The sequence below is a fragment of the Mobula birostris genome, chromosome 3 (assembly GCF_030028105.1).
Source record: "Mobula birostris isolate sMobBir1 chromosome 3, sMobBir1.hap1, whole genome shotgun sequence".
Taxonomy (NCBI): domain Eukaryota; kingdom Metazoa; phylum Chordata; class Chondrichthyes; order Myliobatiformes; family Myliobatidae; genus Mobula; species Mobula birostris.
The window spans coordinates 205,226,929-205,253,315 of NC_092372.1; the positions used below are offsets into that span (position 1 = coordinate 205,226,929).

The following is a 26,387-nucleotide window of genomic DNA, read 5'->3' on the forward strand; positions in this document are numbered from 1 at the left end:
TACAGCCTTCCTACAAGGTGACATGAGTTGTTTAGGCCACCATACTCTAGAATTTAGAATAAAAGAGCAACACACACAGAATACTGGAAGAACTCAGCAGATCAGACAGCACCGTTAGAAATGAATAAACAGTCAGCGTTTTGGGTTGTGACTTTTCATGAGGTTGGAGAGGAAGGGGGAAGATGGCAGAATAAAAAGGTGGGGGCAGGGGAAGTAGGACAAGCTAGAGGGTGATAGGTGAAGCTAGGTGGCTGGGGATAAAGAGAAGCTGGGAGGCGATAGGTGGAAGAGGCAAGGAGAGGGGCATGATAGGGAGGTGACTGGCCTCTTGCCTCTTCTCCTCACCTGCCTGAGTGGGGAATAGAATAAGGAGGAAGGGGAAAAGGGAAAGAATTACCAGGAGAAATCGATGTTCGTGCTATCAGGTTGGAGGTTACCAAGGAATATGAGGTGTTGCTCCAACTCAAGTGGCCTCATTTCCATAGTGCTGTCTAACCTGTCAAGCTCCCCAGCATTCCGTAAGCTGCTGTGGATTCCAGCATCTGCTTAGAATTCCAGCATCATGCTTAGAATAAAAAAGCCTTTATTGAAGTACACAAGTTGTGAAAGCTCCACAGTGTAGATGCAGGAAAGTTGTTTCCACTGGCTGAGCCAAGAACTAGAGGTTCTTGAGCAAGGGGTAAGCCATTTAAAACTAATGGAAAAAGACAAACTTCTTTATTCATGTGGCAAGACTTCAGAATTCTCTATCTGAGAGATGAGAGCTCATTTCCAGGGTTCATTCAAAATAGCAGAAAATATATCAATAGGATAGAAAGAATGCAGAGAAGATTTACAATTAAGTTGCCAGGACTTGAAGACCTGCATTATAGGGAAAAATTGACTTGACTTCATTCATTGGAGCATAGGAGAATCAGGGGAGATTTGATAGAGGTATGCAAAAGTTTTGACAGGTATAGGTAGGGTAAATGCACACAGTCAACTGAGTTTGGGTGAATTAGAGGTCATAGGTTAAGGGTGAAATGTGAAATACTTAGGGGAACTTCAGGGGGTATCTTTTCAGTCAGAGGGTGGCGAGAGTGTGGAATGAGCTGTCAACAGAAGTGGTGGATGGCGTTTCATTTGCAACATTTCAGAGAAGTTGGTACATGGATGGGAGGAGTTACAGAGGGCTATGCTCCAGGTAGGGGTTAATGGGATTATGCAAAATAATGGTTTAGCACAGACTAGTTGGGCCAAATAACCTGCTCGTCTCTATGCTGTAGTGCCCTGACTCTAGCAGCCAATACATTTCTGGATATTATAGGAATTGAGAAATATGAGGATACTGCAGGAAAATAAAGCTGAGGTACAGCTTGAGTCATGAACTAAATAAATTGCAAACACCAGCCACCTGAAATAAACCATGCTCGAAGCTCCATTGATGAAAGGGATCACCACAGAGATAATTGTTAAAAAAAATCAAGAAAATACTCATAACTTCCTTGAAGAAATGCAAAGCCCACTTTAACTTCTTGGAACAGTTTTAAGAGCCACAAGGCCTTGCACAAGTGGCACAAGAAGCAGACCACAATTTCAAACTACCTGGCCACTCAATCATTTCTGCACCAAATGCAAGTCTGCCATTCCCACATTAACTTCCCCTGAACACACAAATCCAAAGCAAGTCATCCTCAGTCTTAAAGGCACTCACGGTATTGGTTGGAACTTGGATTGTGATTGCTGGAGCAGAGGCTGGGGGGAGACCTGAGAGGTTTTTGAGTGATAAGAGATAGATGGTCAATATTCCCTATCCCCTCACCCCACAGAAATGTTAAAAACAAAAGGACAAAGCTTAAAGGTGAGAGGGGAAAGTTTAAAGGTGTGCGCAGTATTAAAAAAAAACACAACAAGGTATTGCCAAAACAAGGGGACACAATAGGGGCACTTAGGAGATATTGGACAGGCACCATGGTCAGTACGGACATGGTTTGCCAGGGGACCTGTTCTTGTGCTGTTAATGTTTAAGCAGCAAGAAAGCTCTAAAAGGGATTGTAGGATAAGTCAAATACTGATTTATTGTATTTTATTTAGTTTCATCTTATAAATGGGCTTATCCTCCAACCTCAAGGCCACCACTTTGAAGAATTGCACAGCAGTCTTGAAGGACCAGGTGTATTAATCTTGTGTTGAACTCCCACATCATTGTTTTTATATGGGCCTATAAACTGCATGAAGGCACAGAGATAGTGGGAACAGAATATTGCAGTGGCTGTAAGTCAGAGGCTGGCTTGAAATGGCAGAATTACAAGTTGAGTCACTAAATCTGGTAAAATGAAATTCTACTTGCAGTAGTCAGAAAATTTGCTGCACTTAACTGATACATGGAAAAGATCGGATTGTCCGCAACAGCTTGCATGCAGCTGAGCTAGTTATTGCTGTTGGCTCTTAGTGCCACTCAGCTGCAGCCAGTTCTTTGGGGAGGGGGAGAGAGAGGAGAGCAGTGGTTGGTAGATGGGCAGGGAGGAATGAATAACAACTAGGAAATACTTGGGGAACAAATATTGTTAATGACACATACTAGACATGATAGGTATAGCATTCAAACTCAGAAGAGACAAGGTAAGTGCAATATTTGGAGCTGCCTAGTATAGGCAAACAGTTTCTGGAGCAGCGCCTGGGAATAAGCACCTAAGGAGAGTGGGTACTTTGAAGCATAGAGCTCCCAAACTCTTAGAACAATACAGGCCCTTCAGCCCACTACATTGTGCCAACATTTTAACCTTCTTCAAAATCAGTCCAACGTTTCCCTCCCACTTAGCTCTCCAGTTTTCTTTCATCCAAGAGTCACTTAAATCTCCTTCATCTATCTGTCACCACCCCAGCAGAACGTTCCATTCACTCACCACTGCAGAAATACCTACCTCTGACATCCCCTTGTACTTACCTCAAGTCACCTTAAAATTATGCCCTCTCATATTAGCCATTTTCACTCTGGGAAACGGCCCTAGCTGAAAACTCCATGTAAACTTCTTATCTTATACACCACTATCAAGCTACCTCTCATCCTCCTTCATGCAGAAAAGAAAACCTTAGCACAACTCAACCTTTCCTCAGAAGACAGGTTCACTAATTCAGGTATGCCAGTAATTCTCTGCACCTTCTCTAAAACTTCCACATCCTTCCTATAATGAGGTGACCAGAAATGAACACAATACTCCAAGTGTGGAGTAAGCAGAGTTTTACAGAGCTGCAACCTTGCAGTTCTTGAACTCAATTGCCTACTAATAAAGGCAAACAAACCATATGCCTCTTTAACCATCCTATCTGCTTGTGTGACAACTTTGAGGCTTCTATGGATGTGGACACCAAATTCCCCTGTTCATCCACACTAAGAATCCTGCTATTAACCTTATAGACCTGAAGGGTTTCAGCCCAAAATGCCGACCACCATTTCCAGAGCTCCCTGACCTGCTGAGTTCCTCCAGCATTTTGTGTTGCATTAACCTTATACTCTGCCTTCAAGTTCAACCTTCCAAGGTGCATCACTGCAGATTTTCCAGATTGAACTCCATCTGCCGCTTTGCAGCTCTGCATCCCATCAATGTCCCTTTGTGTAGAAGGTTATCATAGGTTACAATCAGCACCATCAACATTCACGTCATCTGCAAACTGACTAACCCACCCTTCCAAATATATATATACAAAACAACAAAGACTACAGTAGATCAGTTGATGCTTCGTGGAATACCAAGTATCAGAAAGTATTTCCAGTGGACTCCAAATGGTGCAACAAATCCAGTGAGGCAGTAACACAGAGACTGGAAGCGGCAGAGAAGGCCATAGCAAACAAAACTGGATGGTCTGTTAAGAAAAACGATGAAGATGAAGCAAGACTGGTTGAAGAGGCATGTGAACACAAAATCCTACATTATGTCATACCTTGGAATGAATTCAGAGTGGTTCACTGAAGAACAAATTACCAGCAACAGACCTTAGCATTAACATTTATGTACATTTGTAGAATTACACATTGTAGAAATGTTGCAAAAAATTTAAAAACAGCACAATTTCAAAAGGTGCATATTAATACATACTTCTTTGCAAGATTCAAGTCAATACATTTAAGTAATAACTTACACTGACTGCTAACCTTGGTGCTTGTAAACTTTAAAACCTCGCTAATGGAAACCTTTACTGCAAGAATGCATTAGTTTTTTCTTTCAAATTCTGACTAAGTATTAACAAACATTCAACACATTAGGTTTAAATAAAGCTAAATTTAAAAAGTGAGAATACTTAGAAAGTTAGCTAGGATCTGCGGAGACAGCAAGTGTTAATATTTCAAATCAAGAAATACAAAATGCTAGAGCTCACCAGGTCAGGCAGCATCTTGGAAAGGAAAAAAGAGTTGATGTTTTGGGTTGAGAAGTTTCATCAGAGCTGGAAGGGAAGGAGGAAGAAAGAAGAAACCAGAATAATAAGGCGGATGGAGGGGAAAGAGTATGAGCTGGAAGGTGATAGGTGAAACCAGATGAGGGGGCATAGGTGAGACGGAGAGGTGGGGGGATGTAGAGAGAAGCTGGGAAGTGATAGGCGAAAAGGGTAAAGAGCTAAAGAATTAATTGGCTAGGAGAGTGGACCGTGGGAGAAAGGGAAAGAGGAGGGGCAACAGGGGAAGGAGAGAAGAGAAGAGAAGCGGTAGGAGGGGAATGGTAGAAGATGAAAGAGTGAGGGGGAAAAAAAACTACTGGAAGTTGGGAATCAATGTTCATGCCATCAGGTTGCAGGCTATCCAGATGGAACACGAGGTGTTGCTCCTCCAATTCTTTGTTTTGAATAATTCTTATTTACTCTGCCCAAATTTTATTAAGTGTGCTTCAGCTTTAACCATATAACAATTACAGCACGGAAACAGGCCATTTTGGCGCTTCTAGTCCCACCGACCTGTACTCAGCCCACAACCCTCCATTCCTTTCCTGTCCATATAGCTGTCCAATTTAACTTCAAACGACATCGAACCTGCCTCAACCACTTCTGCTGGAAGCTCGTTTCACACAGCTACCACTCTCTGAGTAAAAAAGATCCCCCTCATGTTACGCATAAACTTTTGCCCTTTAGGACAAATGTAGGTCCCTTACAGTCCAGAAACAGGTGAATTGATCATGGGGAACAAGGACATGGCAGACCAATTGAATAACTACTTGGTTCTGTCTTCACTAAGGAGGACATAAATAATCTTCCGGAAATAGTAGGGGATTGAGGGTCTAGTGAGATGGAGGAACTGAGGGAAATACAAGTTAGTAGGGAAGTGGTGTTAGGTAAATTGAAGGGATTGAAGGCAGATAAATCCCCAGGGACCGATGGTCTGCATCCCAGAGTGCTTAAGGAAGTAGCCCAAGAAATAGTGGATGCATTAGTGATAATTTTTCAAAACTCTTTAGATTCTGGATTAGTTCCTGAGGATTGGAGGGTGGCTAATGTAACCCCGCTTTTTAAAAAAGGGAGAGAAACCACGGAATTATAGACCGGTTAGCCTAACATCGGTGGTGGGGAGAATGCTAGAGTCAGTTATCAAAGATGTGATAACAGCACGTTTGGAAAGCGGTGAAATCATCGGACAAAGTCAGCATGGATTTGTGAAAGGAAAATCATGTCTGACGAATCTCATAGAATTTTTTGAGGATGTAACTAGTAGAGTGGATCGGGGAGAACCAGTGGATGTGGTATATTTGGATTTTCAAAAAGGCTTTTGACAAGGTCCCACACAGATTAGTGTGCAAACTTAAAGCACACAGTATTGGGGGTAAGGTATTGGTGTGGGTGGAGAGTTGGTTAGCAGACAGGAAGCAAAGAGTGGGAATAAACGGGACCTTTTCAGAATGGCAGGCGGTGACTAGTGGGGTACCGCAAGGCTCAGTGCTGGGACCCCTGTTGTTCACAATATATATTAATGACTTGGATGAGGGAATTAAATGCAGCATCTCCAAGTATGCGGATGACACGAAGCTGGGTGGCAGTGTTAGCTGTGAGGAGGATGCTAAGAGGATGCAGGGTGACTTGGATAGGTTAGGTGAGTGGGCAAATTCATGGCAGATGCAATTTAATGCGGATAAATGTGAGGTTATCCACTTTGGTGGTAAAAACAGGAAAAGAGATTATCTGAATGGTGGCTGATTAGGAAAAGGGGAGGTGCAACAAGACCTGTGTCATTATACACCAGTCATTGAAAGTGGGCATGCAGGTACAGCAGGCGGTGAAAAAGGCGAATGGTATGCTGGCATTCATAGCAAGAGGATTCAAGTACAGGAGCAGGGAGGTACTACTGCGGTTGTACAAGGCCTTGGTGAGACCACACCTGGAGTATTGTGTGCAGTTTTGGTCCCCTAATCTGAGGAAAGACATTCTTGCCATAGAGGGGGTACAAAGAAGGTTCACCAGATTGATTCCTGGGATGGCAGGACTTTCATATGATGAAAGACTGGATCAACTAGGCTTATACTCTCTGGAATTTAGAAGATTGAGGGGGGAATCTGATTGAAACGTATAAAATTCTAAAGGGATTGGACAGGCTGGATGCAGGAAGATTGTTCCCGACGTTGGGGAAGTCCAGAACGAGGGGTCAGTTTGAGGATAAAGGGCAAATCTTTTAGGACCGAGATGAGGAAAAACTTCTTCACACAGAGAGTGGTGAATCTGTGGAATTCTCTGCCACAGGAAACAGTTGAGGCCAGTTCATTGGCTATAGTTAAGAGGGAGTTAGATAAGGTCCTTGTGGCTAAAGGGATTAGGTGGTATGGAGAGAAGGCAGGTATAGGGTTCTGAATTGGATGATCAGCCATGATCGTACTGAATGGCGGCGCAGGCTCTAAGGGCCGAATGGCCTACTCCTGCACCTATTTTCTATGTTAACTCTCAACTGATGTCCTCTTGTTTGAATCTCCCCCACTCTCAATGGAAAAAGCCTATCCACATCAACTCTATCTATCCCCCTCATAATTTTAAATATCTCTATCAAGTCCCCCCTCAACCTTCAACGCTCCAAAGAATAAAGACCCAACTTGTTCAAACTTTCCCTGCAACTTAGGAGATGAAACCCAGGTAACATTCTAGCAAATCTTCTCAGTACTCTCTCAATTTTGTTGACAAAATTGAAGTATAAGCAGCAGTTTGAAGACACAGGAAACTGCAGATGCTGGAACCTGAAGCAAAAACCAACTGCGGGAGGAACTCAACAATTCAAGCAGAATGGAGGAACAAGGGAGAGAGTGTCTATATTTCACACAAAACACTGGAGGAACTCAGGTCAGGCTGCATCTATGGAGAGAAACTAAATTGAGATTTCTGTCCAACAGTAATTGATCTTGGCCCAAAATATTAACTGTTTACTTCCCTCCATTAGATACTGTCCAATCTACTGGGCTATTCCTGCATTTGGTATGCATTGCTTCTGATTTCCAACAACTATGGTCTCTCATGTCTCTAACGTGCTGATAAACTGCTTTGAAATGGCCACAACAAAAATCTGATTTAACCAAAAAAAAAATTCATGAAGCAAATTAAAAGTTTTGATGGTCAAACGTTCACACTCTACATTGAAAGGTTTCTGGGACAATATTGCTTTTTGTATGGTCTTACATCTAAATAATCAACTGAAGTAGACCCACCTCTCCTGATGGGAAGACGACATTGCATCAGTCCTTGCCAATTATTTTTATTTTATATATTTATATATAAATAAACACCAAAAGTTAAACATTCAAAGTACATCTCTGAAATACATTTATTGCCCAATGTAAACACAGATGATTTAATATATTGCCAGTAAGAAAAACTTACAAAAAAGCCCAGAATTTGCCATGTCCTAATTGAACTGCCATGTGATGCCACACTAAAATGAATAAATGTGCAGAGTGGCTAAACCTTACATGATGGAGTTACAAATGGCAACTATATTTCGCAATGAATTGATTTTAACGCATCTAAAACAATCCAAGAGCAGGTCAATTTAGTGATCATTTAAAACAAAATCAGGCCACAGTCATGTTTAACAGAGTGTTTATACTGCATAATTTGAAGGTGCTATGGTGTCACCAAGACATGAAAACAGAACAGTCAAAGTTACACGTGTCTTACTTTCATGCAGCTACTAGTAAAAGGTTTAAAACAGCCTTTGGAATGATTCTATATTTAAATTATTTTCCATTTTCTGCAATATCACAAAACATTTACTGGTATATGTTTTGTACCAGACACTCAGCAAGGTACAGACCCACCACAATCACAATGTCTTTTATAAATGGATTGACATGCAGTTACGTAATTCTGTCTAAGGTGACAAGGACTGTAAGCAAACAGGCAGCAATAGCTAAATACAATCCAAAAATCTAATAGCTGCTGAGAAAACTAAGTGCTTCATTTTATTTTATACAATTCAACTGCAAGACAGACAATCGCACAGATATTCAGTGAACACTGGTGCAGAAAGCAAAATTTACTGTAATTTTTCTGTTCATATCTACTGGTACATAAAGGTAGTATTTGGCAATTTTACATGCGTGTGGACTCATTTGGGTTAGGAAATAAAAGAAATGTGCAAATTACAAAAACAGAACTAAATGTTCATTCCATCTCTAAGGTCCAGCTCATTAGAAATCCCATTTCCCTGCTTTAATACATGATCAACATTCAATTTTTTATTAATAAAAGTAGCATACGTAAGAAAAATATAAAAAAGCAGAGTTGGGAAATATTAACAGTTATTTTTTTTAAAGCAGGTTTATTACCTGCTAAGTCAACCCTGTCCCGAAGTACTGATCACATGACCACTGATGTAAAAGAATTTAAAAACACACGAAAAGGTATCTGGTTACAATTAAAACAGGCCATCTTAGTTCGGCTCTCTGATTAAAGTGGGTGGGGTGGGGGGAAACTAAGCTTGTAGATTAAAATGCTGGTGCAAATGGAAAGCAAGATTCACAGAAACATGGTTCTGAAATAAAACCAGCACTGTCTGTGAAAAGGAAACTGTTTCTTAGTATGGCTCTCGAGAAGGAGAAAACTTTCATCTTTTCCGACGACAGGTTCGTTTGTGCTCTGCATGCCAGTGCTCCTGCTGACATTTGATTGAGCAGTAAGAGGTGTTCCAGCAGCAGTGGTACATGGCTTCTTCCTCACAGTTGTAGCACTTAAAAGAGAAGGAAAGGACAACATTACTTATAATGCTTGGTGAATTTACAATGCCATTTCAGTTGCAAGAAATGACCAAACTCTTCCAACATCTCTTCTATAAAGTGCAAAGTACTCGTGGTGCCAAGTAGTTAGCACCATTTTCAAGAACTGCAATTTATCTTCCTGTTCTGATAGGCCATGTATTGATCAGAATTGTCCTTCAAAAATTAAACTGAAAAATGAGACAAGAGCACACTGTACATCTGGATTTCTTCTGTGATCGAATATAAAATGCTTCTATTTACCTGCTGAAAACTGAAGTTGCAAGCCACAATATTACCCCTAGAGGGCCCTGATGCACAAGCTACAAGTCAACTGAAGGAAAGTATGCTAGCATGGCCAACAGATCATTGACTAATGCTTCATGTAGTCAAGCCCTGTCAGCAGCACTGCATGTGACTGAGGCTGATATTAAGCACATCTTTTCAAGTAATATCCCTCATTTACTGCACTTTACAGTCATTTGTTACCCGGTTTCTTATTGAAAGTTGTGGTAAACTGACTTTCGCATGCTGTTTAATGGACATCTGCTCTCCTGACTGTGCATGGTTTGATTACAATATTTACAGCGCTGAATGAGAAAAACACTCCATCACCAACCCTTTGGGTAATGAAGTGTTATTAATAGTCAATTTTCAATACAACCATTCTTCAAGCAGATCTCTTCAGCATTAACTTATTTTGAAAGCTAATGAAACTGAATTTTTGCTCTAAGTTTAGTAAAATAAATTACCAGTATTACAAAAAACACTTAGCCACGTATGAAAAAAATATGACAGTCAGAAAGGCAGTTTGGTAACTGCCTGGCAATTATAGATCTACAAGCCGACAATCAAGTTGTCAGAAAAATTTAGGGATGGGATTAACAAATATTTGGACAGATAGGGATTGATCAGTGTAAACTGGAAGGATGATCAGCAAGTCTGTAGATGACCAAGACCGGTGGAGTTGTTGACAGTGTGGAAGGTGCCGTTAGGCTACAAGGTTGAAAAATGTAGTTCAATCCTGATAAGTGTGATGTGTTGAATTTTGGGAGTACTAATGAGGCTAGGACATACATCGTGAAGGGCAAGGTCCAAAGAATACTGTATGCAATTAGAAAAAGTCATGGTTAGTACTCACTCTCTACCATATATCAAGAAGTGGAATAGTTGCACATGATAAGAACTTGCTATATTCAAATTGGCAGTTGTATTTCTGATATTTTAATGTCATAAAAGATGCTGCATTGACACCAGTTTAAATTTTTTGTACTTACCCACTGCTTCTTTTTGGTCTGCGAGATGAACTGCTTGTGCTGCGTGGCCAATTTTTTGATCTCTTCCATGAATTCCTCTTTGCACTTTTCCTTCACTTGTTTGCATTTTCTGTCCATTTCGGCCTGCATGTTGACAACAGCTTTGTTCACCGCCTGACGCTTCTCCTCCTCCATTTCACTGCGCAGCTACAGACAGACATTTTAAGAAACAAAACTCATTCAAGTTCAATCACATTAATCTTTTTAAAAGGTGTTCAACTATGGAGCACATCACTAGACATCAAGAGATTTGCCTGTTCATCGCATAATCTTCTGGCACAATTACATAGCCAGTCTTCACTGAAATTGGCTCTGTCACAAACCTGTTAGCTTGCAAGGTGGTTGGCATGCCAGAGAGCAAATACAAAATGATCAGAATCAGATTTAATACCACTGGCATATGCTATGATATTTGTTTATCGGCAGCAGTACATTGCAATACATAATAATTTTAAAAACTTACAAATTGCACAGTAAATTGGTGCAAAAAGAGCAAAAAAGAAAAAAAATGAGGTCGCATTCATGAGTTCATTGTCCATTCAGAAATCTGATGGCAAAGGAAAAGAAGCGAATGTTGAGTGTGTCTTCAGGCTCCTATATACCTCCTTGATAGTAACAATGCAAAGACAGCACGTTCTAGGTGATGGGGGCCCTTAATAAAGAAACACCACCTTTATGAGGCATTGCCTTTTGAAGGTTTCCTCTACACTAGGAAGGACAGTGGCCATAACGTTGCTGATTGAGTTTACAATTTTCTGCAGCTTTTTCCGATCCTGTGCAGTGGACCCTCCATACCAGATGGTGACGCAACCGGTTAGAACGCTCTCCACGGTACACCTTTAGAAATCTGCGGAGAGTCATAACATACCAATTCTCCTCAAACTCCAAACGAAACATTGCCACTGTGATGCCTTCTTTGTGATTGCATCAATATGTTGGGCTCAAGGTACAGTAGACCTTCAGAGGTGTTGATACCCAGAAAGTCGAAACTGCTCACCCTTTTCCACTGCTGATCCCTCGATAAGAACTGGTGTGTGTTCCCTCGACTTCCCCTTTCTATCGCCCACTATCAATTCCTCGGTCTTACTGAGTGCAAGGTTGCTGATCTCTCTCCTGTACACTTCCTGGTCATCATCTGAAATTCTGCCGACAGTTGTGTCATTGGCAAATTTATAGATGGCATTTGAGCTGTGCCTAGCCACATAGTTGTGGGTGTAGACAGAGCACATATCCTTGAGGTGCACCAGGATTGATTGTCATAGAGAAGATGTTACATATTTCTGATCCGCACTGACTGTAATCACCCGGTGGAAGTCAAGGATCTAGTTTCAGAGAGAGTTACAGAGGTCCAGGTTTTGGAGCTTGTTGATTAGAACCCAGAGCATGAGCTGTAATCAATAAACAGCAGCCTGAAGTAGGTATTGCTATTGTCCAGGCCGAGCAGAAATCCAGTGAGATTGCATCCGCCATTGACCTATCATGGCACTAGGCAAATTGTAGTGGGTCCAGGTCCTTGCTTAGGCAGGAGTTGATTCTGGCCACGAACAGCCTCTCAAAGCACTTCATCAGCAGATGAGAGTGCAACTGGGTGATAATCATTGAGACAGCTCACCCTGTTCTTCTTGAGCACTGGTATGATAGTCAACCTTTTGAAGCAGGTGGAAAACTCCACTGCAGCAGTAAGAGATTGAACACGTCTTTGAACACCCCATCAGTTGGTTGGCACAGATTATCACGTCCCTACCAGGTACACCATCACTTACGAGGGTTCACCCTCTTAAAAGATGTTTTGGAGTCAGCCTCCGAGACAAAGATCAAGGTCATTTCAGGATTTTTCCACAGTTGAAATTGTGGTTAGGACTGCTCCCTGCTTTTTGCTTAAGTTATTATATACTGAAGACTGTCTACTGCACCTCTACAAGGACAGAATCCACTGGAAGCTAGTTTTTGAGCTGGACCCAGTCAATTAATTTTTATACAATAACAGTTGGGAGAACACTCATTAAAACAAAATGATTGCAATATAGCAAGTGCGTCTCCCTTCTTCCCAACTATGCATGGTAAGATTGCAGATTTGTTACCGAAGTTCTTCAAACAAGCTTTGAAATTCATTAGGCAATTCCATTTGTCGCAAAGGTTTTTTGTTTTTATTTTAAACTGGAATACAGCATTGTTGACATTTTGTTGCTCAGAAATGGCAGCAAAGCTGGAAAGATTCAAAGGGCTCTCACACAAGGACAAAGTTGAAGTTGAGGGGATCTGCGAAGTGTTCCTACAGCAAATTCCATCCAGCTATCTGTTGTCTCTAACGAATTTGCTCCTCAGTTCTTGGTTGTCAGTGAGTCGGGCTTTGTATTTATCAATTGTTGATAGCTTTTATAGCTCATAAGTCTTCTGCTGGATTTCTGCATTTAGGCACCTGTAGAGCTTGTTACTTTTGCTTGAAGACTAGTGATTAACTGGTTCAGCAAATTTGCCGATGACACCAAAATTGGAGGTGTAGTGAGTGAACAGTAAGGAAGACTATCAGAGCTTGCAGAAGGATCTGGACCAGCTGTAAAAATGGGCTGAAAAATGGCAGATAGAATTTAATGCAGGCAAGTGTGAGGTGTTGGATTTTGGTAGGACCCACCAGGGTAGGTCGTACAGAATGAATGGTAGGGCAGCAAGGAGAACTGTAAAACAAAGGGATCTGGGAATACAGGTCCATAATTCAATGAAAGTGGCGGCACAGGTAGATAGCGTCATAAAGAAAGCTTTCGGCACATTGGCCTTCATAAATCAAAGTATTGAGTACAGGAGATGGGATGTTATGTTGAAGTTGTACAAGACGTTGGTGAGGCCTAATTTGGGGTACTATATGCAGATCTGGCCAACTATCTACAGAAAAGATGCAAATAAGATTGAAAGAATACAGAAAAAATTTACAATGGTGTTTCCGGGACTGGAGGACCCGAGTTACAAGGAAAGTTTGAATATGTTAGGACTTTCATTTTTTGGAATGTAGAGGATTAAGGGGAGATTTAATAGAGCTATACAAAATTATGAGGCATATAGATAGGGTAAATGCTTTTTCCACTGAGGTTGGATGGGTTAAGGGTGTAAAGTGAGAAGTTCAATGGAAGAAGACAATTTAAATGGTTCAGCATGAACTAGATGGGCCAAAGGGCCAGTTTCTGTGCTATACTTTTCTATGACTCTACTGGAGCTACCAAACCAGGGATAGCTTAGGTTTTCATTAACTGCTTGCTCAATTTCCTGATCATTCTTATCAAACCAGCCCTGGTACTTCTTCCTGCAGAAGCTGGGAGTCACTTTGCGGATGCTACTTGTGGCAAAATTCAGGGCAGCCAATAAGCTGTGAACAAAATGCTTCATGCTGGCCAAGAATTGACAAGCTTGCCTTTGAAGATGCCTGAAAGCAGTTATTTTGTAGGGTCAATCAATTATGGTACTGTTTCCCAATCTCAGACAGACAGACTTGTGTATTTCCAGCAATGCTTGATTTTTACTATAAGCTTCAAAAACAGGCAATCACAAGAGTAGACAATCAGTCCCTGAAGGCCATAATTTCATGACCATAACTCTGTAAATGGTACACATACAAGAAGTATCCAACTACTAAATTTCAATGTGACCTGCTAATCTGTAAATAAAACTCTTAAACCAGATCTTGGTCCCCTGTAATGAAACATTTATACTTGGACCAAAGCCATTTATTATGTTTTTGACTACAGAGATAGTGCATTCTATAAATGGTTTAGAACATACAAAGGTAGGGAAAAGATATAGCAAAACTCACTCTGCTCTCCAAGCGAAGCCAAATACATTCAAACTTTTGTTGCTTCGGGACACTGAAGATGGGTGGTGCCCATAGATGCAAAAGAGATTTATTTTCTCTCCCTACCTATCCCCTCCCCCACTGACACTTGAACTTCAATTATATATTTATATAGTTATAAATAAGTATACTTGTATAATTAATACAACTAATAGCACATTTGTTGCTGTAAGTTTCAAAAGTCTGAGGATTTTAGTTTGTCACACAAAATGTTAGAAACATTTCCAACTGTTATATCAATGTTCAAATAGATGGTTTGAGACAAAATTAACCCATACCTTTTCTAATGCTTCTCTCACAACTCGCTCCGTCTCTCTTTTGTGCTCTGCTTTCACACGGTCTTTAAATTCATTAAATATTTTGGTGTACTTTTCATGACACATGTTTTGACAGGGGATGTCATTAGTCTGGGTGCTCCGATGTAACATTCTTGGTGAGGAGGCACTTGTCTTCTTTGTTTGTGTTGCAATTGAAACTTTCTCTGGTTGGGGTGGCACTGTAGGTATTTCTTGGCTGGAACTAACAGCCTCAATTTCAGGTTCTGGTTCCTAAAACAGAGAAAAAAATCATTAATAACATTAGAATGATGCCTTCCCATACCCATTTCTATTATTATAGAACAAATTCTTAGTGTGTATATAGGGCACTGGGAGAAAATTTTATTTTGTTCTAGCTCAATGGTTAAATAATTGGACCTGGAATCCAGAGATCCAGATATCCCAATCTCAATGCCACATTCCTGTGCTAACCTCATTAATATCCAAAAATCTATACAACCATCTTGAAAATGTTCATCAATTGAACCTCCAAACCCACTTGGATAGGGAATTCTAAATCTTTGCCTTCTGGATGATGAAACTCAAGATAAATTGTTAGATTTTAACATATTGTGCTAATAATCAAAGATCTCCCTTTTTTTTTGTCTATCTCGGGGTACCTCTTAGTCCATTATTATTTAATATTGCCATTGAACCTTTGGCAATTGCTATCTGAGATTCACCTAACATTTTTGGTATTACCCATGGAAATGAAATACATAAATTATCATTATATGAAGATGATTTGCTATTATATATCTCTAAACCAGAGAAATCAATTCCTGTTATTTTATCTTTGTTGGCTCAATTTAGTAACTTTTCTGGTTATAAATTGAACCTTAATAAGAGTGAACTATTTCCCCTAAATAAGCAGGTTCCTATTTATGGATGTCTACCATTTAAATTGGTTACTGATTCCTGTATATATTTAGGGGTTAAAATTCACGAAAAAACATAAAGATTTATATAAAGCTAATTTTTTACCTTTAATTGATCAGATTAAACTTCTGTTTACTAAATGGTCACCAATGTCCTTGGCACTGATTGGTTGGATCAATGCTATCAAGATAATTATTTTGCCTAAATTTTTATACGTATTTCAAACAGTACCAATTTTTATTCCAAAATCCTTTTTTGATAATGTTGATTCAAAAATTTCCTCACGTATATGGCAGAACAAAAATCCTAGGTTAGGTAAAAGGCACTTACAGAAATCTAAAAAAGAGGGAGGGTTAGCGCTCCCAAATTTCAGATTTTACTACTGGGCAATTAACATTCGACACTTAAAATTTTGGTTAAGGGACTAGTCCACATTGGGTGAATCTTGAATGTAATTCTTTACAAGGGTTTTCATTGGGTTCTATTTTAGGGACTTTGCTTCCTTTTATTCTTTCTAAATTATATAAACAAATGAATAACCCAATAGTTAAACATACTTTACATACATGGTTTCAATTTCGAAAATTTTTTGGGTTGATCCAATTTATTTTAGCAAGTCCTATTATATCTTATTTCTTTTTTCAACCTTCCACTATGGATCAAGTTTATTTAGATTGGAAAAATCAAAGGTATAGTATGATTTCGTGATTTATTTTTGGATAATTGTTTTATGTCCTTTGTACAATTATCTAATAAATATAATTTGCCTAAATTTTAACACATTATTTGTATTGGTTTATGACTGTCATATATACCAAGATACAGTGAAAAGCTTGTCTTGTATACTGTTCATATTGATTAAATCGTTACATAATGTACTGAGGTAGAACAAGGTAGAACAATAACATTGCAGAATAAAGTGTAACAATTACAGAGAAAGTGAAAGATCATAACAAACAGATTGTGAGGTCGAGTCCATTTCATCATACAAGAGGTCTGTTCAAGAGTCTAATAACAGTGGAGTAGAAGCTATTCTTCAACCAGGTGGTATGTACTTTCAGTCTTTTGGATCTTCTGCCCAATAGAACAGGTGAGAAGATAAAATATATAAGATGGGTTGATACTCAAGGCCAACTTTTGCGTACTCTGCAAACTTCTTTATCCTGACGCAAAGCCAAGCCCTGTGGATCTCCGCTGATGACAGTTTTCCAGTCACAAAAACAACAGCGAAGCAGCCAAATGGGATTTCAGACAGGATGCCTGTACTGGAGAATCCCAAGATGATAGATGGAGAATTTTCTTCTCAATCATCCTGTCAGATCAGCAATGCCCCATGTGTCTTATTTGGAATACTGTACTGTCTAGTGAAGCCATGAAACCATCAAGATTTCAGAAACACTTCTGTAAAACACACACTAAAAACTCTACTTATGGTATTACTCTGTTCCAGGAGACGAAAGAAGCATTTGAAAAGCGGTGCACACTCAAGTCATTTGCAAAGCTAAAAATGACCTTGATAGTGGTCGCATTGCTTCTGATAACATTTCTAAAACGAAAGCAAAGTGTGGAAAATCTCATACAATTGAAGGATTAATAATGTTTGCTGTATCAGAAGTGCTCACCACTGTTCTCAAAATGGATACCAGTATTTTAAAACCAATTCCTCTGAATATTAACTCTGTAGCTTGTTGCATTGACGAAACAAATGAAGGCATTCAGCATCAACTATGCAGAGAGCTACAAAAATAAAAACAGAATTTGGGATAGAACTGGATGAGTCAACTGTGCGAGATAAGGCTTTGCTAATGGCATATGTACAGTTTATCAAAAATAGAAGAGTTCAAGGAGATTCTCTTTTGTAAAAAGTAAAAAACAAATATCAGAGAATCAATGAGCTCAAAATGTATATTGAGGATAAAAGTACTCCAATTAGGAACATGATTTCTTGTGCAATAAATGGAGCACCATACATGACAGGTCACCATGCTGGTTTAGTGGCATTTCTGAAAAAAGAAATTCCAAGTTTGTTTGTAATCCATCTTTAACATCTCGTAGCCAAAAACCATAGCTAGCGACTTTTTTCACTCACAACTCTTGTAATTTCCATCAACAAAATTAAGCTCTTCCATTAAATAACAGAATATTTTGCCAGTTATGCCAAGATAATGATGAAGAGTTTAAACGTTTGCTTCTTCACAATGAAGTGCATTGGCTATCAAAAGGTCGCTGCTTAAAATGTTCCTTTGATCTTGTTGATACGGCGGTTGAATTTTTGCTCAAACTCAACAAGCTTGGGAAACACAATAGAACTTCTTTGTGGAAATGTGGCAAACCTAGCCAATCTGTATGACAAATAAACATTCTAAATATGAAATTGCAGGGTGAGAACTTCAATTTAAGTCAGGCAAAAAGTGCTGTGTCCACTTTTATGGGAAAATAGGAAATGTATAAGCAAAACATTGGGGGAAGAATGTTCTCACAGTCTTCCTGCATGGGAAGTATGGCACTCTCTTTCACAGACAGTGATTTGCAAGGGTACTGCTTTACACCTGCAGTCACTGAAGGAGGATTTTCTGAATTGATTCAAGGATTGGAATGATCTGGAAATTCCTGACTGGGTAATTAACCTATTTCTTTGCAAAGTGGAAGAACAGAAAGAGAACTTTCAAGAAGACACTATTGAAATTCAGAATGATGAAGCAGCAAAAATGCTTTTCAAAAATGTCAGCTTTTGTGGGTTGTGGCTACACTACCATACGAAGTTTCCTAATTTTTGAAGAGCCAAACTGCTCTTCATTGCATTTCCATCCTCCTACCTTGTTGAAAGAGGCTTCAGTGCAGTGAACCACATGCTCAAAAAAACAGAAACCACTTGGACATTGTTATGCGTGGGGACTTAGGCTTTTACTGTCACAAATTAAACCAGATATTTTAACTTGCTAAAAATCATCAAGCTCAAGGATCACATTGATATTGAAGCTGCTGCACAGCACACAGGTACTGTGTAAGCTAGGTTTAAAGACAAATAAAAATTTAAAGTAGTATCTTTTTTCTCATGTTAATATATAGCCTCTGTACTTCCCTCTGCAATTGGATCCTCAACTTCCTAACCAGAAGACCACAGTCTGTATGGATTGGTGATAACATATCCTCCTTGCTGATGATTAACACTGGTGCACCTCAGGGGTGTGTGCTTAGCCAACTGCTCTACTCTTTATATCACATGACTGTGTGGCTAGGCATAGCTCAAATACCATCTATAAATTTGCAGATGATATAACCAACGTTGGTAGAATCTCAGGTGGTGACGAGAGGGCGTACAGGAGTGAGATATGCCAACTAGTGGAGTGGTGCCACAGCAACAACCTGCAATCAATGTAAGTAAGATGAAGGAGCTGATTGTGGACTTCAGGAAGGGTAAGACGAAGGAACACATACCAATCCTCATAGAGGGATCAGAAGTGGAGAGAGTGAGCAGTTTCAACTTCCTGGGTGTCAAGTTCTCCAAGGATCTAACCTGGTCCCAACATATTGATGGAGTCATAAAGAAGGCAAGACAGCGGCTATACTTTATTAGGAGTTTGAAGAGATTTGGCATGTCAACAAATACACTCAAAAACTTCTATAGTTGTACCATGGAGAGCATTCTGACAGGCTGCATCACTGTCTGGTATGGAGGGGCTACTGCACAGGACCGAAAGAAGCTGCAAAAGGTTATAAATCTAGTCCGTTTCATCTTGGGCACTAGCCTACAAAGTACCCAGGACATCTTCAGTGAGCGGTGTCTCAGAAAGGCAGCGTCCATTATTAAGGACCTCCAGCACCCAGGGCATGCCTTTTTCTCACTGTTACCATCAGGTAGGAGGTACAGAAGCCTGAAGGCACACACTCAGCAATTCAGGAACAGCTTCTTCCCCCCTGTCACCTGATTCCTAAATGGACATTGAAGCTTTGGACACCACCTCACTTTAAAAAAAAACAGTATTTCTGTTTTTGCATGTTTTTTAAAATCTATTCAATATAGGTAACTGATTTACTGGTATATTGTTATAATGTTTTATTTTATTTTTTATTATTATTTTTTTCCACTCTGCTAGATTACATGTTGCATTGAACTGCTGCTGCTAAGTTAACACATTTCACGTTACATGCCGGTGATAATAAACCTCATTCTGATAGACATGTTTTTTAACACTATGGGGGTGTGCCAGAAAATATATTGTGTCTAAGAGTGTTGGCAAGCATGAGAGTTCTTTAGGGGGGTGTTGGTTAAAAAAAAAAAGGTTGGGGAAACACTGGTTCAATCTCTTGGAGATAATTACATCCTAGTAATAAATATCATGACCATTTGTTGCACTGACTGTCACAAGTAAAATCTGTTCTTGTATAATATTCCCGGTACAGTCTCACCTACAAAATTGCAGTTGTGCATGGCTGTTAACACAAGCCCAGAGTTACACACTTTAAAAAGCTCAAAGTTCGAAATAAATATATCATCAAGGTACATATATGTCTCCATATATAATGCTGGCAGAGAGATCCTCAGCAGCTGTCCAAAAGCCCTGGGACAAGGACATATAACTGGCACCATGACCAGGTGTTGAAGGCAGTGGCAGAAAATATCTCCTCAGATGGACTTTGGAACAGATCCTCAGCAGCTGTCCAAAAGCCCTGGGTGAAGGCTGTTGTTGCCATGACCAGATGCCGAAGACAGTGGCAGAAAATATCTCATTAGCCATTAAGAACAGTAGGCACCTCTGCTAACCCAGAAAGAAGAGAGCACGTCCTGGGTGGGGGTGGTGGTGGTGGTTGTGGTGGGGAGGGGGAATGTCTCTGATGATGGATGCTGGCTTTCCTGTGATAGTACTTTGGGTAGCTATTCTCAAGGGTGGGTAGGGTTTTACCATGATGGACTGGGCTGTATCCACTACTGTAGGATTTTCCATTTCAAGGGGATTGGCCTTTCCATACCAGGCTGTGACGCAGTCAATCAATATACTCTTCACTACAAATCTGTAGAGGTTTGTCAAAAGTTTTAGATGTCATGCTAAATCTTCATAAACTCCTAAAGCAGAGGTGCTGCTGTTTCCTCTTTGTAATTGCACTTTTGTGCTGGGCCCAGGACAGGTCCTCTGAAATAAAAAGACTGAGGAATTTAAAGTTGCTGATCCCCTCAACCTTTGAGGGCTAGCTCATGGACCTCTGATTTCCTCCTCCTGAAGTCAATAATCAGCTCCTTGGTCTTGCTGACATTGAGTAAGAGGTTGTTATGGCACCACTCAGCCAGATTTTCATTGTCCCTCCTATATGCTGATTCATCACCCTACCTTAGATTCAGCCTAAGACAGCGGTGTCGTCAGCAAGCTTGAACATGGCATTGGAGCTGAGCTTAGCCACAAAGTCACAAGTATAAAGCGACTAGAGCAGGGGGCAAAACACACTGCCTCAATATTGAGAAATTATTGTCAATCCAAACTAACTGTGGTCTGCAAGTGCGGAAACTGATGATCCACTTTCACAAGGAGTTATTGAGGCCAAGATCTTGAAGCTTATTGATTAGTTTTGAGGGGATGAAAATGAAATAGCAGAGCTTAAATAGGAAATGAAAGCCATGATGTAATGGGGAAAATGCACAAGATCTTCATATACAAGTGCACAATTGAAGAACTATAGACAGTTTCAGACTCTCTGAAACAATATTGAGGAAATAAAACAGACACAGTGCAATTCACTGAGACATGGCCATATGTGCCATAATGTTTTAAAAAAATTGAAATTGTGGCTATAGTTTTAGAACTGAGGAAAGTAGGAGCAAATTGTTGGCACGTTAGGGACAAGTCTTAAGATAGAACAGATCATTTCCAGTGATTCAAAAAATCTAAACAAGGCTACAGAGATACATGATTAAATGAGAGATACTTAGGACAGGAAAAGAAATGACTACTTAGAAGGTTGTGGAATGCCAACCCTATAGTTACTCGCCGAAGCAGAGAACATATTGATATTACAGGGGTTAGAGAAATAAAATCTGTGGAAGACAAACAGCTACAGGGGTGATTTAAACATAATATAGAACAGTACAGCACAGAACAGGTCATTTGTGGCATCATGTCTGTGCAAGCCACAATGTTAGTTTAAACTGCATATCTGCTTGCACGTGATCTATATCCCTCAATTCCCTGCTTGTTCATGTGTACATCTAGATGCTTCTTAAACATTATGAACATACCGTCTTCTTCCACCTCCCCTGTCAGCATATTAGGGGAACCCACCGCAGCTGGAGAAAACTCTTGCCATATAAATCACCTTTGAACTTTCCTCCTTTTGTTAAAGCTGTATCCAAAGTAGTTGACATTTCTCCCATGGGAAAAAGGGGCACCAAGGTAGCAGAGCAGTAAGCATGATACTTTTGCAGCTCAGGGTGGAGCTCAGAGTTCAACCCTGTGTTGTCATTGGACAGAATCCAGAGGAGGTTCACGAGGATGATTCTGGGAATGAAGGGGTTAATATCTGAGTGTTTGGCAGCTTTGGGCCTGTACTCACTGGAATTTAAAAGAAGGTTGGTGGGGGTGGGGTGGGGGAAGGAGAGAAGAACTCAATGAAACCTACCGAATGTTGAAAGGACAAAGGACTAGATAGGGTGGGTGTGGAGAGGACACTTCCTCTGGTGGGTGTGTCCAGAACTACAGGGCACTCCCTCAAAACTGAGCGACAACCTTTTAGAACAGAGGTAAGGAGGAATTATTTTTTAGCCAGAGAGTAGTGAATCTGTGAAATGCTCTGCCACAGACTGGAGGAGAGTCCAAGACAGTGGGTATATTTAAGGTGGAAGTTGATAGTTTCCTAATTGGTCAGGGCATCAAAAGATATGGCGAGAAGGCAACTGTATGGGAATCTGGGATCAGCGATCAGCCATGACACAATGGCGGAACAGACTCGATGAGCTGATTGGCCTAATTCTGCTTCTATGTCTTATGGTCTAACCCGGCATCCTCTGTAAGAAGTTTATATGTCCTCCCCGTGGAATGCATGGATTTCCTCCAGGTTCTCCAGTTTCCTCCACAGTACAAAGATGTACTGGTTAGTAAGTTAATTGATCATTATAAGTTGTCCTGTGATTAGGTTAGGGTTAAAATCAGTAGGTTGCTGATGATGCACTCGAAGGGCCAACTCTGCGATGTATTTCTAAATAAAATTAAAGTAAAAAAATCTACTCTGTCTATACTTCCCAATTTTATACCCTTTGATCAGGTCTCCATTCAGCTTCTGACATCCCAGAGAAAATAATCCAAGTTTGTCCAACCTCTCCTGTGGGAAATGGGAAAACACAAGGCCAACACCATTGATTGCCTTAAAGATCGCAACCAACAGTGATCGCTTTAGCTGAATAGTCCAAGTTGCAATTTCCATGCAATTCTATGTTACTGATTTTCTCCATTTCTTTTAAGTTTTTGCATTATGCTGGTAAGACAGTTACACTTCTTAACATACAATTCCAAGAAAATCCTAGATCAGAATACAAACAGTTGCAGCTTCCCAGACCATCATAGTTTCGGTTAAGCTTACTTCATCTTTGGCATCTGAGTGCTGACTCCGTCTGGACTTCTTGCTCTTGGGTTCTTGTGTGTTCTTCTGCTACAAGTACAATAATTATTATTTCACATTTGTAGATTCTGAACCAAGGTAATCTGTAATCAGTTTCCATTATACTAGATCGGCGATACTTTAACCTAACTGTAATCGCAGTGACACATTCCAAATAAAGTTTTCTCATTAGTCAGTTAATTTCTTGTGACAGAAACATACTCATTATGTGAAGTAAAACATATGTTTATGATCTTTTGCCAAATGTGGCATTAGTGATGATGTGTATTTAAAGAAACATCATTTGCAGCATAAAGTCATCACATGTACCATATCAAAATTACTCTTAGAAATCTGAGCGGCTTCAAGTGAGTTTTGGATTCAGCACTTTGTCATGCAGTCGACCATTTTAGTTTAAATATTCTGCATTTCTCTGCTACCAGTAATACAAGTAGATTTACTGTTTTTTATATTTATGCTGTAAGCGTAAACTTTGACAGCATTACTGATTTACCCACTTCTATATGTAGAGCAATCAGCTAGTGATGTCAGTTGTACTAATGTACTGAATATTGAGAGTACTGCCAGTAAAGACTAGAGTACACAAGTATGGCATTATCATGGCTGTGACTGGTTTAAGTCAGCATTAAGACTGAAAGTCTACTACGCAAATCATACACTAGTTCAATTCAAATCCAAGGGTTATGCCTTTCCATCCGGAGCAAGTGCTATAACCTGGCTCATCTAGGTTCCTAGACAATGGGAAGGGAACAAGTAAAAGAGATGGACACCAGTTAAGGGAAATGAAAGACCTCTGAAAAGTACTGATGTGGGAAATCTTAATTCATAGAAACTGGCAGAATTGAATGCTCCTTAAAAGGTGTAAGGTGGTGTAGTTGTCTGAGTATTTATAATGGAGACTGATCATAAAACTTATTCCCCAAGATAGAAATGTCAAAAGGAAATGTCAGATATGGACATGGGAACATTGCAACAGGATGAAAATTGGCAAAGCGAATGAAATCTGAGTTGTGAAAATATTTGTTCATCCCAAAGCAGCAACTGGCAAAGAGGGTAAAAGTGGTACAGTAAGTGTTTGTAATGGGAAGGAGAATAACAGGTTTAACATAAGCAAAATTGAACTGGAGAAAGTTGCATTTTGTCCAAGATGAGATGGCCAGCAACAAGTTGAACTGGAATAAGAATAAGTAGCCAGCAAATGCCTGAAGGACATTAGTGACCCAGATATTTCAATAAACCTGTTAAGTATTTTGGCCCTTTTTTTCTAATTCCAAACAAAATATTATTTAGTTCACAACCTGCACTGACAACATTAAGAATCTATCATCTCAAGTTCCTGCCAAAACTTCAAATCCACCACTTCCAATTAACATTTGTCACCCTCAGAAGAATAGTTCTCACTATACTTCTAAGTAGTTCCCAATATCTTACTCATGTCTACTCATCGTGGTATGAAACAGTCTATTCTAAGTTTCCCTTCCCTTAACAGAAAGCACATTAACAGTATTGGTAAACCAAACCATTTCAAGAAAGCATCCTTATCGATTCAAACATATTTTTAAGTTTGGTTCCAAGTCATTATTTATCTGCCCCGACAAAATAAAACATTAAATATGTTTAAAGGGAAACTTGTTCCTTTCAGAATGCTCCCAAGTAAAACTGTCCATATTAGAAACACTAAGCATACCTGCTCATTACTTGTGGAAGAGATGCTGGACTCTGCTTCTTCATCCATTTTATCCTCCACTTTATTCTTCCAGAATCTCCCTTCACGGACAAAGCGCTGGTGCAATTCAAGCTCATCACAGGCTTTCTTCCAACCAAGACTCCTTTTTACTGCCAGCTGATGAACATTAACACAAATATCCTGGATATTCTCTGACGGAATCCATGCCCTGTAGCCAAAAAGTCCATCTCTTAATTAATCGACAAGGCTAACAATTTAACACGTACAGCTTAATCAACTTTTTACTGCCACAGTTTTTAAAAAATATATAGTAAAGGAACCTTTCCAGTATAACTCAAAACCACAATGCAAAATCTGTGCCAATGGCTTGTTAAATGGCAAGTATCTTGATCTTAAGCTCTCCTACATCATATTAGTTACTCCACAGGAAATAAGAGGAAAGGAATCAAAATTCACCCACAGTTGCACCACGGAATTTTCAGTGGACAGTTAAAAAGGTAAGGACATCTTCAACCAGTTGATGTATAATACAGCATGAAAGCATTGCTACATCAGTACTTTTTAGAATTAACAGTTGATTAATGGATGTAGGAAAAAATTTAAAAATGTCCAGAAGCTTGATTTGATTTAAAAAATAAATTTCCCCATTTATTCCTCGCATTTTATTTGGAAGTATTTTGACAAAACATATCTGCAAAAATATTCAAACTCAAATCACAATTTCAACTTTGCTTAACTTGTGAACTCAGCCAACAGCAACAACTCTGAAGCGCTTCAGGACAACAGCAATTTGCTTTTTTTTTAAAAAAAAAATGAGAGACTGGGTAACAAGTTTCCACCCAGAGAGAAGGTGTGCCTCAAAAAGATAATTCAGCACAAATGATCAACTTTGGACAGAGGAAGCCAAGAGGATGAGTTAGTCTTTACTTACATTAACTGAAGAAACAAAATGGTCAGAATTTTTCATTAAAATCTGTGATTAAATAAGGAGACAACTGATTTGGCTTTAAAAATACAGGTACATTCTACTGAAAAGGTATAAATATCTAAATGTTGGAACATTCATCTGCAGGACGCAAAAGAAATCAAAATGCTTCAGATAGATTACCTTTTATCAGAAGGAAGAAATGTTAGAAATTAAACATTTTAAGATGCAGACGATGTGGAGGGATGGAGGTATCAAAATTAACATGTGAAATTTAAAAAAAATGTGAAGGCTGAAAACCAGAATTTAAAAAGGAAAAATCTGATACAAACTTTTAAAAAGTTTATAAAATCACGAGAAGCATAAATAAGCTGAATAGTCAGTACTTTCCTGGGGTAAGGGAGTATAAAACTAGAGAATACAGGTTTAGGATGTGAGGGGAAAGAGTCAAAGGGGATGCAAGGGCCAAATTTTTCTCACAGCAGATGGTGGGTACACAGAATGAACTGGGAGAGGAAATAGTACAATCACAATGTTTAAGAAATACTTGGACAGGTACATGGATGGGAGAGGTTTAGGAGGGATAAGGGCCAAACAGGTCCTTATAAGGGCCAAACTAGACCAGA

At 39.6% G+C, this 26,387-nt stretch overlaps 1 protein-coding gene across 4 annotated transcripts in view; it reads right to left on the bottom strand.

Annotated features, from left to right (window-relative positions):
- Window positions 1-7,658: 7,658 nt before the first annotated feature.
- zmynd11 (zinc finger, MYND-type containing 11) overlaps window positions 7,659-26,387 on the bottom strand; it is a 150,119-nt gene continuing 131,390 nt past the window's right edge. For 3 of the 4 annotated variants that reach the window (XM_072254016.1, XM_072254014.1, XM_072254017.1), the window contains 5 exons: window positions 24,837-25,044; window positions 23,111-23,179; window positions 14,627-14,896; window positions 10,469-10,654; window positions 7,660-9,166 (listed from right to left, as the gene is read on the bottom strand). In XM_072254016.1, coding sequence (XP_072110117.1) covers window positions 9,044-9,166; window positions 10,469-10,654; window positions 14,627-14,896; window positions 23,111-23,179; window positions 24,837-25,044 — 856 coding nt within the window. In that variant the 3' untranslated portion in view covers window positions 7,660-9,043. Of the gene's footprint in view, window positions 9,167-10,468; window positions 10,655-14,626; window positions 14,897-23,110; window positions 23,180-24,836; window positions 25,045-26,387 lie in introns of all 4 variants that reach the window. The other variant, XM_072254015.1, reaches the window with a different exon arrangement.